The sequence below is a fragment of the Musa acuminata genome, chromosome BXJ2-4 (genome assembly GCF_036884655.1).
Source record: "Musa acuminata AAA Group cultivar baxijiao chromosome BXJ2-4, Cavendish_Baxijiao_AAA, whole genome shotgun sequence".
In the NCBI taxonomy this organism is placed as follows: domain Eukaryota; kingdom Viridiplantae; phylum Streptophyta; class Magnoliopsida; order Zingiberales; family Musaceae; genus Musa; species Musa acuminata.
In genome coordinates this window covers 36,612,893-36,629,283 of record NC_088341.1, presented here as the reverse complement: position 1 = coordinate 36,629,283, position 16,391 = coordinate 36,612,893, and the positions used below count along the sequence as shown (strand labels likewise).

Sequence of the window (16,391 nt, the reverse complement as noted above, 5' to 3'; positions counted from 1 at the left end):
GCTATCATCTATCCATCCGTTCTCTCATATATAAACAACAGGCATCTGTTAGGGAAAATATAAAACATAATTTACATAATAATGCTACTTAAACATGATAATAAATGAAAAAAAATTTTATCACTAAACTACCTCATTTTCATTATTCAAAATTCCTGGATATATATACACATATCCATCTGTCCACAAATTCTAAACAAAAGTTCTGACGACTCTAAACTGAATTATTTATCCAACAAACACCATCGACAAAAAAAATAAAAATAAAAAATTCCATGTACCTATTCCATCTAAATTTGTCCTTTTAGATTTTTTTAATGTTTTCTTTTTAATTTTTTAATTTTTTTTAATTTTTATTTTTTTTTCCCCTTTGAGTGTACCAAAAATCTCAAACCAAAGGATCATTACCATAAGTCCCGCCACTGCTCTCCAATTCACAATGAATGCCCACATTCTCCCAAATCAAAAAAATTTTCACACACTTGGATCATTCTGATTCTGAGTAGCCTCAACCTCCCCCATTTGGCTCTCTACTGGACCTCCATCCCGCAGCCGGTCAACTGAGCTACTACCAAGTACTGTCTCAGCGCCTGACTGGCCCATCGTGTTGTTTCGGTAAGATGGACCCTCGTCCAATCCAAGACTTTGGTCGTGGGCAGATGTTGCTGGAGACTCAAGTGGAGAAGCAACAACACCATTTTGCCCCTGCGCTCGAGGAAGAATCCAATCCATCCAATCGCTGCGTCTTCTGACTCTTTCATCCTGCACCAGATCACACCAAGGAAGAAATTCTGGCTTCTTAACTTAAAAGATACTCATCCAAATGCCAATAAACTCTCTCTGTAAGAATATAACAGTGTCATGACAGATAAAAGATTTGCATAAATCAAGTCTAACTAATGGCACAAAACTTGCCGACCTTGGGGGAGGTTTGCGATATCACAGTCAAGAAAGTTCAATAAAGACTGTTCTGACATTTGAAATCAAAGCTAAAAGCTAAAACAGCTGTAATTACTACCTGTACTTCCACAACCAATGAGCCTCGGATCGAATCCAATATAAATGGTATGCTACTTGATAATTGCCTAACCTGCATACAACAACAACCAAAAAAGGAAAAAGAATCCAGAAATGAGACCATTCAAAACATAATTGCATAACAGCCATAACTTTAGTAAAGTTAGAACCACATCAATAAAACATTAATATAACATTGATATTAATATCAATGCCACTAACAACAAAGACACTTTCCACATGATAACAGCAGACCAAAATTGCTGCAAGGCATATAGCAAAAACAAGAATTCAGATGCAAACAAAATATACAAATAGAGGTATTCACTGAAACTGCTGCAGGAATAAGCATCCAAGAAACATAAATAGATCACTGAATGTTACACCTTCTGTGGTTACTCCTTTTCATTTGAATTAACTGAAGAAAAAAAATTTAGATGGGATACATAAAAAGAAATTAACCTTTGGTTTGTCTAAGATAACTGCATAGTGAAAAAGAGGATGGCATTTGCTAGCATATATTTGAAAAATTATCCCCAGCATTTCCAGAAAGAAAACATCTTGAAGTATTCACTCAGCTCCCATCATAACAGATACATAAGCTAAAAAAGAGAAACAACTACCAGAAACAAGCAAAAGGGAGGAGAAATGATAAAAGTCACAGCTTTTGTCACGTGATGTAATTTCCAGGCTCACTGTAATGGAGGGCCACCACAGGAGCAACATGTCTCAGTGACACATGTTGTAATATAAATTACCAAGCCGAGGGATACATAAGAGAGATCTAGAGAGAGAACATAATGAATGATATAAAGCTCTCCACTGAACCGAACTCAATTCAATTCATTGTTTTCTTCCTAATAACAATGCTGAAAAGTCAAACAAGAAGCCCAATTAGAGGACCCCCCAAAACAGCAAAATTCCCTAGCTTAATTGGTCACATTCACACATCTGTGTAACTCTTTCTTTCTGTCTGCTATCTTTCCTAGTCAGCAGTCTTCTTTTAGTAAGATCTGAATTGACCTAAATCACTGGTCAAAATACTTAAACTAAAGCTAATAGTAGTACATTCATCATATGCTTATAAGTCAATCTTAGTCTTGTCCACTTCCGATGTGGGACTAATTGGGGTGTTATACTTTTTCTCATTCAAGGGTTTGATGTCTTCATCAAGACCCAGCATAGCCTAGATCAAACCTTAGCATGGTGCATATGAGGCATAGCTTGGTGATGGCTCCACATCGTGACGAGTCCTCCGACTCCATCCACGGGTAGTCCTTTCCTACTCGCACCCCCTCACCATGCCCAAATACTAGGTCGCTCTGATACCAAATGTCACGACTCGAGCCTAATAAGCTAACTAGCCCATCAACTTCATTTAATCTAAACCATTTGTCAAAATGCTTAAGCTGAAGTTGATAGTAGTTACACTCGACAGACCCTTATAAGCTAATCTTAATGTTCCCCACTTCCGATGTGGGACTAATCGGGGGTATTACACATTAGAATTGACTAGTCCAAATCCAAATCTACCTTGAAGTTTTGCTTTTCTTCTAAAGTACATTTGACCACTTAGAATTTCAAGTATACCTTTGTTGAAACTAGAAATTGCCATATCACAAAAACAAAATAGGTTCTATTAAATTGATTCCATAAAAAGTGAACACTATTAACTAAAATCATCATCCTAATTAATATAGATTAAAATCCATTGAAACTTCAAGTGAAACAACCACAATTATTGAAATGATCAAATTTACCAAAAATCAGAAAATTGTTCACTAAATTTTAATAATTCAATCCTTAAAAGTTGAGCTAATATTAATAACTAATGATAACTCCTAAAAAAACTTAAACTAATGAGTGAAACACAAGAGAAAAGGATCACATGGCCACCACAAGAATGCCAAATCCATGTACACTCTATGGATGCACAACTGATTGTCTTACCTCTTCAATATCAAACAATAAAATCAGTTTAAGGTAGTTCAAGTGGTTTAGATCACAAGTTAGCATAATGAGATCAAGCATATCACAGCTGCATACCACTTAGCTTTAGGTCACGTACAAATAATATAACTAACTATTCCCTTGCATCTCTACATGTTGCATGCTGACTTAGTAACATATATAAACTTACTCCTCTGAAGCCAAAGCATGCAATACATAGGGATCAAACCTTGTTTTCTTAAAGTATTTACCTATTTTAGTGGTTAATTGAGTAGCATTCAGATGCAGAACGAATGTTTATCGGAAAGATCAGGAAACAAATAATAAGCTGTCCATAAGCAATATTTCCTGGCAGGAAATGGACTAATAAGGTTTTCGGTTTTACAGGAATGTGATGATGCAAAAGGCCTGATGATGTCTTGAGCAATCAGTAATCAGGACAAATAATCTAAGGCTTACAAACACAATTTTGCTCCATGCCCGCAATGCCATCTGATGGTTCTCAAACACATTGTTCCACCACTTATGTCATAGTTTTTGGCATTAAGTCTTATGTGGCATCGTGACATCAGACAATCTAACTGGATTATTTCCTAATATTAGGTAATTAGTACATTAAAATAATAGACAATTATTTAAAATAAAACCACAAATATCTTGTGATGAAACCTTTATTAACAGACTATTAATAATTATTCAATGTTTGTAATAAGGTTTTAAATCTTGGTCCTATACCAATTTCAATAATCTACGCACTCGGTGTGGTAACAGTGCATGATCCATACTGCCCAGTAACAACCAATATATATATACATACATATATACATATATACATATATACATATATACATATATACATATATATCACAACCATCACTGCACTATATGGTTCCATACTAGTCCTTTCTTGATCTGATAATCTGTATTGGCCATTTCAACAAGTACAAGGTTTCCATATACCACTGCAGCTGTATGTGCTGATTAAATAAACCCTAACAAATATAGAACTATATTTTAACATTAATGTTAACCATGGTATTAATATATCAGTTCAATATCACCCAGAAAATATTTAAAAATAATAATATTGACCATTTTTGCCCAAATTAGTACATATCAGTATTTGAGGCCATGATATTAACAACACAATAAAACATAGAATTGAATCTAAAAATAATTAACCAACATAACATCATCCAAGGTAACACTGGCAATGCCGGTCCCAAGCTCGGATGAAAAAGGTGAAAGATTGTGTTAGGTCATTAACAGCCAAGGCAAAACTACGTTTGGTCTCATGAACATTGGTCTTAACTTATTTCACTTTTCACATATCTCAATGGCGATAGAGGTTTCATGTGTCAACCCCATATAGTTGAGACTTACGACTCTGTTGTTGTTCTTGTTGTAATATCATCAAATGTGAGAAACATCTCAAATATTCAAATAGAATCATTTTAAAATGGTGGTAGAGTAGTGAAAACATTTTTTTATTTCATATTTTGAACCTTGGCTCTATGAATCAAATATGCTATTAATGAAACACGAAATAATCTAATCTTAGATCAAAATACTATGTATGGACAATATGAACAGCATAAACAAACATTCTCAAATGACGAACATCCAAAGTATATTGCTCAATATATCAAAGAAATTAGTTCCTAATTTTATCTTCAGTAGTTGGTATTCTCATTGAAATTAATGAATGAACTATTTCCACATAAACAAAATTTATAGCTATATATTTAAAACATATTTTAAATGCATGTCCAAAGTGAACTTCTGGGGAGAAATTAAATTGATTCTCAACATCATCAAGCACAAACTAGAAGTAACATACTGAGGTGCACCATGCAATATGGCACAACAATCCACATCATATGCTGGCAATGAGAAATTAAGCTTCCATATAATTATATTATAGTTTTATTAAATAGATATTGATAATTGTTTTCATAAAAATGGAGAAAATGTTGATTTAGTTTGTAAGCACAAGAGTGCAAATCAAATACAAAACGATCATAAATATCCATAGGGTGTACCCGGTGCATAAGACTCCTCCGATGGAAAGGGTCAATGTTACTCCAGTAGTATAAAGGAGAAAAAGAAAATCACAAATGATTTCTACTATATTATAAAAATCATAATAACCGTATCATAAATGATTTCTGCTACGTTAAATAAATCATAATAATCATATATATAATATATATTGAAACATTTTTCAAACATAATGCAACTTCTCTACTTGTATCAAAATAGAGCGAAAGGATAATAGAAGTCAATTTAAGACTAGGGAAGGTTATCAGAGAAGTAACCATAAACTACTCACTCGATTGAAGGATGCAATCAAGGAGACAGGAATCCAGCCCTGGTCATCCATATGCACCCTCAAGAATGAATCCTTGCACAAATTTTCACGACTGCAAAAGAACAAAAAAAGATACAGAATGAACTAACAAAATCAAACCTTAACAGATTACCTGTATAACAACCATATAATACCTGAAATAGTACTCAATTTGCCTCATTAACATATTACGCGTATGATCCAATGGGGATAAAAACACAGTAGGACGTGCTGCAGTTGGTGGTTGATGAGAAACTGATGGCACATTTCCCATTGGATCAAAAGGTGGCACTGGCGCAACATAATAGACAGAACGAACATCTGAAAAAAAGAGCACAAAGGCCAAAATTATGGAACATAGATGATGAAGGCAAATCATAAAATCCATGACAAGATTACTTACCCGGGAAGCCCATGGGACCACCTACAAAGGGCTGGACATGCGGAGGAATGCCAATGAATGGAACTGGAGTATATGGGGATTGCTGAAGGAACGGCCGTGAATAGCCCCACTGAGGAACCAGTGGGGTAGTCATATGTGGATCTCTACCATTAAAACCTTGAGAAGCATTCCAGTCATAGCCTCCCCACTCATGATCCTGTCTTCTTCCATGGTTTCCATGATGGAATCCCCCACCACCATTATTTCGCTGCCGGTTTCTATTGTATCCCCCATGGCGGTCACTGCCGCTATGGTGCTGTGGTGCGAAACCACTGCCTCGATTGCGATCCCATGTGTTATTGACCCTATTGTGATCCCTGGAATAAGGTTCCCAGCCTACTTCCATACCAACGGGAAAGGCCTCCTCCAAGGTGGGGGTTGGTTGAGGTGACACGGGTGCACTATTGGTCGATGAAGCACTGCTAGTGCTGCTCGTATCCATTGAACTAGGTGTGGAATTCGGCCGACACGGGCTAGAACGTGGGTTAGGATCGTTAGAATTTGCCATCGGCGGCGGAGTTACGATCACAGACCCCTACCAGGATGCAAACAAGAACAACACCACAATAAACATCAAAGTTTTCTTGCGTGTTGCGACTAGCAGTAAGATCCATGAAAACGACTTGACTTACCACTGGATCGCCGTTCGATCCATCCGCGGGGACGTTGGAGTGTTGCGAGGAGGAGGATGACCTGGGGAAGGCCATGGCCAACTCTGAGAGCGCGGGCCAGGAGCCGACGCTCATCACGGAATCCCCCTCGCTCGCCCCATTCGCTGGGACGTTCCAACCCGGCCTCCGTCCGGCCGCATTGCCGTCGTTTACACGCTCCGCGCCCTCCAGCGGCGGCGAGGGAGACGTTCGGCCGGCGACAACGGTCTCGGCAGCAGTGCCAGGAGTCGGAGGGCGGTCGGCGGGGTCAGAGGTGGAAGGGGCGGCGGCTCGGGGCTCACCACAAACGACGCGGCTCCAGGAGAGGGCAGGGGTTCGTCTGACGGTTGCGGCGGACGCGGGGGTGGAGGGATCGAAGGCCGTTGTCATGATCGTCGATTCTAGGGTTAGGGTTGCGCCGCCAACGGCGATCAAGAAGCGATCTCTCAAAAGAACGAGCGAGAGAGAGAGAATACAAGAAGAAAAAGCTGAATCAAGATTTGATCTCGACAAAGAGTGACGAGATGGAAGGGAAGATCGATGGAATGCGGTGCGAGTTCTCCAAAGATTACAAGAGATCAGATGAGAGATCGGCGGGCGAAGGGAAACCTTCCCGTCTCTCTCTCTCTCTCTCTCTCTCTCTCTCTGCGACGGTGAGAGCGTGCGCGGAGGCGAGGGTTAAAACTGCCTGCGAAAGAAGGGTCTTTATTTATTGGATCTGCTAAGTCGGCAGTAACAAAGGCAGTGGAGTCGGATTACAATCCCTTGAATTAACGTTATCGTCTCCACCACCAAACCCATTTGTCCGTTTTCCCTCTTTGCCTTTCATCCCCTATTTAATTATTTTGTGATAAATTCTAAATTTAAAATATATATACACACACACACACACACACACACACACACACACACATATATATATATATATATATATATATATATATATATATATATATATATATATATATATATATATATATATATATATATATATATATATATATATATATATATATATATATATATATAATACATATATATATATATAATACATATATATATATATATAATACATATATATATATATAATACATATATATATATGTATTATATATATATATATATGTATTATACATATATATATATATGTATTATACATATATATATATATATGTATTATACATATATATATAACTGTAAAAAACATAGGTAAAAAATCAGTAAAAGATTCACTAAATAATGAATTAAAAGATGCAAACTATTCGACCATTTTTTGGATTTAAAATTTATATTTTTTTCTTATTTTATTCACTCAATTAGTGTGTGTGTGTATATACATAAAATCACCTACCAATCAATGCATAGTCTTATTAAATTAAAATAAAAATATGAATAAAATAAGAAAGATATTTTATTATATGGATTAAAATATAATATTCGTTTATAAGTCTATGGAAATAGGAATTAGAATCCTACAACTAAATTTGATCTCAAAGTAGTTTCATGTATATATATATATATATATATATATATATATATATCCGTTCGATCAATCTTTCTTGGACGTAGGAACCATCACGAGCCGTTGGATGAGACAACAATCTGCGGTGGGGGGTGAGGATGGTGTGCTTACAACCGCTACGTGTCGTGACGTGGCGTCTTCTCTGTGGATCGCATGCACGTAAATCGATACGATTTTAAGCAGCGATCGTCGTGCTGGCCCTTATCATAGTGGACATGGACGACTGAGATGATAATTGCATGGTCCGAAATAAAACAATGACTGAAGCGGATCCTCAATGGTCCGCAGACAGAACAAGACTTCATCTCAATGGAAGATTACTTCTTCCAGCTTTGTATATGTATTCTATAAGAACATGATTTCTTGTTCGATATAAATAACATGAATCAAGTCCACTCGACGCTTTCTTGCTCAGATGGGCACAGCTCCATCACCTCGGGAACTTGAACATTGTCGGGGCTCAATCCTTGCGGGCCAAAAACAATCTTATCCAAAGCTTGTATGAGCATCGTATAATGCCATTTTAATCCCTCCCTGCACTATAAATCTCAAGCTACCACTCCTTGGGGAAGAACGGCAGAGGCAGAGCGGCCACCGGTGGACTACTAAGACCCGCCACCGGCGCCTCTGCTCGGCTTCCACGAGCTTCGCCGATGGTCCTTCTACCGGGCCCCGCCAGGGCCTTCGGCGGCGCCATCCTCGCCTACTGCACCGTCCGCTCTCTCTCTCTCTCTCTCTCTCTCTCTCTCTCTCTCTCTCTCTCACGCATATGATTTCTTCTCCTTTGATCTCAAGGCGACTCATGGATGCGACTTATTCCAGGTGAGCATATCAATCCTGCGGTCTCGTTCGGGCTGCTGCTGGGGCGGAAGATCTCGCTTCTGCGCACGGTGCTTGACGTGGTGTTGCAGTGCATGGGAGCTATCTGCGGCGTCGGAATCATCAAGGGGATCATGAATCACCCCTACAACTCCCTCGGCGGCAGAGCCAACCAAGTGGCCGCAGGTTGCTCCCAGGGCACCGCTCTCGGTGCCGAGATCATCGGCACCTTCGTGCTCGTTTACACTGTCTTCTCGGCCACCGACCCCAAGCGCAGGTCATGGTTGCTCCCACGTCCCGGTCTGCACCAATCGCCACACTGCATCTCCTCCACGAGTGTGTTCCCACAAACGCTTCGGAGCTGCATGCGGTGCAGGTCATGGCGCCACTGCCGATCGGGTTCGCGGTGTTCACCGTCCACCTGGGGACGGGGATCAACCCGGCGAGGAGTCTCGGAGCGGCGGTACTGTACGACCAGCGCAAGGCATGGCGTGATCACGTGAATTGTCCGCAGAACTCGTAGGCCGCACTTGGTTTGCTTTTAGCATTAGTACTCAGCTTGTTCATGTGATTTGAGTTGCGGTGGTGCAATGGATCTTCTGGGTGGGCCCGTTCGCCGGAGCGCTGGCCGTGGCAGTGAAGGCTTCGAGCTCCTTCAGGAGCAGCAATGGCAAGTGAGTTCAGCTTCTGTCAGTTCAGTAGCCATGGCCAATGTGACGGCGTTTCCCACGCAGTCCCAAAACCAGTGAGCAAAAGAAGGATAAATGTAATCGAGTTCTTTTGGCATGCACGGCAAAATAATACAATACAATATAATATATATGTATATAATATATATGATGAGAATATCTGAGTAGAAAATCTTGCCATTATCATTCTAAAAATAGTAATATTAGTTTCTTCTCTAATCACTACAGGCTATTCACACTTCAATAGCAGTGCAATCGACCTTAGAAGGTCTCCAAGGCCACATGGAATCAAGTGTTTTCTACTTCTCTATAACTACTGGGGAAAGAAGTCTAAGTCTAATTCAGAGGCCACATGGTGTGGTATGACATGCATCCATTCTTGTCCCCCAAAGGATGCTGCAGTTACCTATAGCTATCAGATGATTCGCTTCTTCCTTGCATGTTCTCGTACCTTTCTATCACTATCTCTCTACATTCTCAGTACAGTCAAAGAGGCCATAAAGAAGGAGGAAGAGTTCTACAAGTAAGTGTGTAGGATTCCCCTGACTGTTCTCTCGCATGGATTACTACTTCTGCTACCACAACTACAACTTTGCTTTTGAGATTTATTGCCTCTCCTCCCTCACTGACATCCATATCCTCCCTCCTATGCTTGTAGCTGGTTTCGAAGTTGTTCCCAGAGAAATTACATGTTCTGGCATGGGATATCTCTCTAACAATTAATCCAAGAGGCTTTCTAGCTTGAGGTATGATCTGCTGAGCTATCATCTGTCACTCATATGTCCCAAGTTCTTGAGCGTGGAATGGCTGTTGTTGCAGTGAACGGAGGAGGCTTTCCTGCTGTTACTGCTCCCAAGGTTTCATTTCTCTTGATCACTTCTTCCATGCGATTTGCCTTTACCCTCTGCTTCTCCTAGCCTGTGGTAATCGGACTTGCAGAGTAGAGTGAGAGCTAGAACAAATGTCTTGGTTTCAAAGCACGTAAAGTGTTTCCTAACTTCCTCCTCGATCAATCCACTGAGAGCTCACACACACCATCCGAATGACCAAGTTGTTTTCCTTCTTTGAGGAACACTCTTTTATGTTCTAAATAGACTTAAATAAGATTTGCATGTCATGCACTGACAGAGGCAGATCTTGCACACCGTAGAATTCATGATGTCTCAGTGCACCTCGAACTCCTACGACCGCTCCATCGATATGCCCATGGCTGATAACGGTGGATACCCGAGTGCTGGTGGTGGTGGTGGTGGCGGTGGTGGTGGGGATGATTCCCAGCCATGGCTTGCCCCGCAGTTAGTCGCCACAGGCGCTCAAGCTCTTCCTTGGGATCTCTACGCCACCCAGTCGAACTTGTTCGACAGGACGATGGATGACGACATCCTCCACGATGGCTCTACCAGGAACTTCTTCCATTGCGGCAATCCTCCACCTCCGCTGTCGGAGTCTATGGTCGACGATGGCATCCCGGACGACGCACCGGCGTATCACAATTTTGGGGAGATGGTTGGCCACGGTAAGGAGTCGCTGAAGATGGAAGGCAGCGCCCGAACCGAGTCGGGCTCGGACGGCAGCGACGACGACGAGGAGCACCGGCCGGCGAGGAGGTCCGGTAAGCAACACTGCTCGAAGAACCTCTTCGCGGAGCGGAAGAGGAGGAAGAAGCTCAACGATCGGCTCTTTGCTCTGCGCGCGCTGGTTCCAAAGATCACAAAGGTTGTGAATCATCTTCTAGCCGAAGGATCATAAGCCTTACTTCGTCGAACGATGCTAATGACAGAAATGTTGGCGATGGGTAGATGGACAGGGCTTCGATACTAGGAGACGCCATCGAGTACGTGATGGATTTGCAGAAGCAAGTGAAGGATCTGCAGGACGAGCTGGAGGAGACGAATCAGGAGGACGCCGGCCACGACAAGCAGATCGGAAGCAACCTCCACAACAGCAACAGCCAAATGGATGTCCCGATCGCAAATGGGTGGACGGATCACGACGATTCCGGGAACAATCCGAGGACGGTCGCCGCAGCCGACGATAACAAGCCATCATCCGACAAGGGTCAGCAGATGGAGGTGATCGATCATCTTTACATGTTCTACCGCCGCAACGCAAGAAAGCCCTCCTTACTGCATCTAGATGCAAATGAGCAGCCACAGGTGGAGGTGAGGCAACTGGAGGCGAACGAGTTCTTCGTAAAGGTGCTGTGCGAGCACAAGCAAGGAGGGTTCGCGAGGCTGATGGAGGCGATGAGCTCCCTGGGACTGGAAGTGACCGACGCCAGTGTCACCTCATACGAAAGCCTAGTCTTGAACGTCTTCAGAGTCGAGGTGGATACGATCGAACTCTCAGGCTAAAATCTCATGTAAATCGAGCTTACTTAAATCCATGGACGATCCATTTGCAGAGAAGAGATGCCCAAGTGGTGGAAGCAGATCGAGTGAGGGACTCATTGCTGGAGGTGACGCGAGAACCGCAAGGGTGGTCAGGGCTTGCACAAGCAGTGGAGCAGCAGCAGCTCGGCTTCCATCATCACCTTCGTTACCTTCACCACCAAGCATAGCTCGGCAACACAGCGGTGTGCTACTCCACGATAAGTATGGTTTCAGCTCATCTACCATGTTATTAATCCTCGTATGCTCTCGATAAATAAGATCGACCCATAAAACATGTTCTCTGTGGACGGTGATCGAAAGATTCTTGTATGGTGGTACAAAGATTCGTTGACGGGTTGGAACATTGGAAGTTGTGGAGCAGCTTTTGGTGTGTGGAAGGTGGGGTGTCTTTTAGGCCATCATATCTTCTTTGATTTGGTTACAGATTAGGAAGAATCTTTGGTGATGTAGAAGTCAGTGCATGCATGTTTAAGTGATCTATGAATGAGTTACTGTGATTTTTCTTGGGAAGATTGCCCCCTGTATTCCTAAAACTTGGATAGTATGACCATTAATATGGGTTTCCATACTCATTCATCTCCACTCTTTTTGGTTATGGAATGATATATATATATATATATATATATATATATATATAGAGAGAGAGAGAGAGAGAGAGAGAGAGAGAGAGAGAGATAGGACATTATGAAAGCTAAGAATAGTAATGAGTATAATAAGCAGTGGAGCAGTCAACACTTTATCATATGAATGATATTTGAGTATCTTATGATGAACACCTTAGTGTCTAATTATCAATACCTCACTACCACATGATCAATGTCTTATCGAGAAATATATTATCACTTTTGGAACGTGTTTATGATCATATCATATTTTTTGGATTTCGCATAACACGATCGCATCCCATAACAATAAAGATGCATAATCATTTTCAATACTAAACCACGATCGCAAGCTCAATGATATTGAATCTTACAATAATAAAGATTCATAACACGATCACATCGTAGTGTATTATGCGACTTAAACATTAACTTAAGTTTCGAAGAAGTTTTATGAGAAATGTCGAACACAATTTTGCAGGGTTCGACATAACTCCGAATCGACGATCTCAAAACATTTTTCGCCCAATACCATTTCACGTTGAGACGGACGTACGTAAAGTAGAAGCTCTGTGAATCACTATCATTTAGTTGCAATGACATGATACCATTGCATATGAGTTCGATAAGTTTACGAGTTGATATTTATCGTAATCATCACTAAAGCAAACTCCCAAATATCATCAGCCACTTGTTATCAGATCATATTGCATGTATTCCGAGTCTTCTGTTTACTTGCCGGCCATCGCACGAAATCCTTTTCTTGAGCAATGGAAATTGGATGAACCAAGTAAGTCACCAACAAGCCAATGATTTGGGCCCCAATATTGCCAAATTCTCTGCGAAGCTCATTCATTCATTCACGTATATAATTGTTGCCGGGATTCATGAAATGATGTGTGGCTACTTATGTGCACTCCATTCCAATCAAAGCCAATTTGTCATCTTCCCTAAAGCTTGTGATCCCTATTCTCCTTCAATCATCTGCCTCTGCAATCATTAATTACAACTAATGATCATGAAATCAATACAAGACAGTCTTCCTTCTCTTACAACAATAAAAATAATATGACAGCATAGTGTTGCAGTATTTATTACTTACAGATTTGCAATAATCAATGGCATGATTTTATTATTATGGCAGTATTTTATTAACATTTCAATCATTAACTCTTGGTAAATATTTGGCTAGAAAATTGTTAGGTTTGAATGCAGCATTTTTATAGGCTACCAAAGGTGAGGTGGAATGTTCGAAATTTCGTCTAATAAATTCTTTTATCTCATAATTTTTTTAAATATTAATTAATTTAGTTGATAAAATTTTTAAATATTAATAATAAGATCTTTCGATCGATTCGTGTCTTCGTCACTTATCTTTTTCTAAAAAACTAAAATATATATATATATATAATAATTTAGTATTATTTTACCCTAATATATATATATATATATATATTAGTGTAAAGAATGATTTTTAGATCAGATTTCATCGAAGTTTCTATTATTTTCTGCAACAAATGCAATATATTGTCATGTCGTAAACTGCGTCAAGTACCATTAATTTTAGGGTTCCGTTGACCACATGATGGTTACGTGAAGAACGAGGAGCCACTAAATTGACTGTGACTTCCTTGGCAGAAGCTACGTGTCTGTGAATGCTACAGACAGGACTTGCTTTGCTTGGTGAGGAAAGAAGAGGAGGGGATGGAAGGGAAGGCGAGGAAGAAGAGAGTGAGATGGAGGCGCGTGGCGGAGGAGATGGCCAGCTCTCTTACGTGTGCCGCGGCTTCAGTTTTGTGGCGCCGTGGCCTCGTTGCCGCCTCCCCTTCTCTCCCCCCCTCTCCCTTGCCTTTAAAGCAACTGCCTCCTTCGTGCCTGCCCTTCTCCATCCTCCTCTCCTTCTTGCAGTATATATACAGCAGCGCAGCTGATGCTTTGAAGCTTTGAACTCGCTGCATGACCGATAGAGAAGACATGACTATGTGGTGGAAGTTGATGCCTTCTTCATCATCCAAATCCTGCAACTCGTTAGCAACTGGTGAGTAACATCACGTAGCTAAGACTTCCTCGTTATGGAGTAGTAACACTGAAGCTCCTTCGGTAACTACAGGAGAAGATCTGTTCATGGCGAGCAACACTGACGGTTCTTCCACCCCGTTAAACGTCAACGAGGAGTACGAGAAGACTCTCAGAACCAAGTCTTTCCTTGACATGTGGTCCAGAGTCCATCGAGTACAGCCCCAGCGGACTGTCTCATCTATCGCCTCGTCCTCGGAGGACGGTGACGATGGCGACGAGGATAGGAAGGAGGCGAGTCATCTTGATACAAGCCCATGTACCGACTCTTCTCATGTCTCATACGCCAACCTTCTTGAACCCAGTCAAGAATCCCTTGTCGCAGCGATGGCCACCGTTCATGGCCGCAGCGCCCACCTCCGAGCCCATTCCCTCCTCCTCGAGTACTTTGATGTCACCTTCCAGGCCTGTGATGCATGCGCGAAGCTCTTGGCTTCCCTCAGCCGCGCTAGAGAGCACCACCGTTCGATCCGCCATCTTCTCGCCAAGGTATCATCTGCTTGCTTCGATGATAATGATTGTTGCGCCGACGTCGACCATCTCGCTTCTCTCCTTCGGCTGGAGAACCCACTCTGCTCGGCAAATCTTGCCCGGTTTTACTCTGTGCAATCCCAGTATAGAACTCTGATGCAGCAGCTGACGAAAGCCCACCGGAGAACCCTCAGAATGGTGCGACTCATCCGGCTAACCAAGAAGGCCGCCAGAATCGTAGTCGTCAGCGCATGCAGCATCGCCGTGGCGGCCGCACTGGCGATCGCGGCGCACACGGTGATCGGGATCGGGGTCGTGGCGGCGGCAGCTCCGATGGTGATGACGACGCGGCCGTGGGCGGCCATGAGGCGGGGGAGGGCGGCGAGAGCGAGGCACCTGGAGCGGCTGGGCGCGCAGGTGGGCGCCGCCGCCAAGGGGGCGTACATCGTGGGGAGGGACTTCGACACGATAAGCCGAACGGTGCGGCGGGCGCACGACGAGGTGGAGCACGAGCGGGAGATGGCGAGGATGGCATTAAGGGGCAGGGAGCTGCAGCTCGCGAGGGAGGTGGCCAGGGAGGTGGAGGGCGGGGCGGCGCGGGTGGAAGAGCAGCTGGAAGAGCTGGAGGAGCATGTCTACTTGTGCCTGATCACCATCAACAGGAGCAGAAGTATGGTGGCGCAGGAGGTGATGGAAGGTGGTGCTGTAGCGGCCAAGGCAATGGCTTGATTCCTTCGGTTTCCATTACAACATTGCTTAGTTCTCAACGGAGGTTTATTTTCTTCATTTGAGAGAGACCAGAATGATGATTATTGTATATGATGCATATCCAATTTATTTTATTTTTTTATCGAATAAATTTGATTAATTTAGAAACATTTTGTATATATTATAAGACAATATCTATCCCCCAAAAAAATAAATACATAAAAATAAAAATAATAAATTGGAGATCATAATCTTCTTGATTGAAGATATTAAAGATCAAGATATTAAAGGTTCATCTCTAAGAGGATATAAGTCTATCAAACAGATCATATACCTTAAAAAAGATCATCAACAAGAATTTAGAGAACAAATTATGATCACAGCAGAAATGGATCTTAAGAGAGAAAAGGCTGTTCTTAATTGTTGTGGAATATGATCAGTAGCAGAATGGACATATCTTTCAATGCTTCATTCACCATAAAGTAGTAAAACCTGACACAAAATATCTACTTCATATACCAAAAGAAACAGCATTTCCAAGATAATTCTATTTGAGCATATCCATTGCACATAGCTGCCAACACTCAACTTTTGGAAATTGTCACTGTGATTAAGAAAAAATAAGATCTCACAAGATAGAATTATATTAGAGAGAGAGAGAGAGAGAGAGAGAGAGAGAGAGAGAGAGAGAGATAGGAAATC

The 16,391-nt window shown here is 41.7% G+C and overlaps 3 protein-coding genes across 3 annotated transcripts; 2 read left to right on the top strand and 1 right to left on the bottom strand.

The window, feature by feature from the left end:
• Window positions 1-94: 94 nt before the first annotated feature.
• Window positions 95-7,114, bottom strand: LOC135582363 (la-related protein 1B-like). Its single transcript, XM_065105371.1, has 6 exons — window positions 6,392-7,114; window positions 5,721-6,294; window positions 5,473-5,638; window positions 5,300-5,390; window positions 1,019-1,090; window positions 95-762 (listed from the first exon to the last, which is right to left on the bottom strand). The coding sequence occupies exons 1-6, from the start codon at window positions 6,797-6,799 to the stop codon at window positions 475-477; spliced, it is 1,599 nt and encodes a 532-aa protein (XP_064961443.1). The 5' UTR covers window positions 6,800-7,114; the 3' UTR covers window positions 95-474.
• Window positions 7,115-10,010: 2,896 nt separating this feature from the next.
• LOC103979503 (transcription factor ABORTED MICROSPORES-like) lies at window positions 10,011-12,210 on the top strand. Its single transcript, XM_018827789.2, has 4 exons — window positions 10,011-10,185; window positions 10,259-11,155; window positions 11,239-11,766; window positions 11,844-12,210. The coding sequence occupies exons 2-4, from the start codon at window positions 10,595-10,597 to the stop codon at window positions 11,997-11,999; spliced, it is 1,245 nt and encodes a 414-aa protein (XP_018683334.2). The 5' UTR covers window positions 10,011-10,185; window positions 10,259-10,594; the 3' UTR covers window positions 12,000-12,210.
• Window positions 12,211-14,280: 2,070 nt separating this feature from the next.
• LOC135609173 (putative UPF0496 protein 2) lies at window positions 14,281-15,824 on the top strand. Its single transcript, XM_065102267.1, has 2 exons — window positions 14,281-14,472; window positions 14,545-15,824. The coding sequence occupies exons 1-2, from the start codon at window positions 14,391-14,393 to the stop codon at window positions 15,708-15,710; spliced, it is 1,248 nt and encodes a 415-aa protein (XP_064958339.1). The 5' UTR covers window positions 14,281-14,390; the 3' UTR covers window positions 15,711-15,824.
• The last annotated feature ends 567 nt before the right edge of the window (window positions 15,825-16,391 follow it).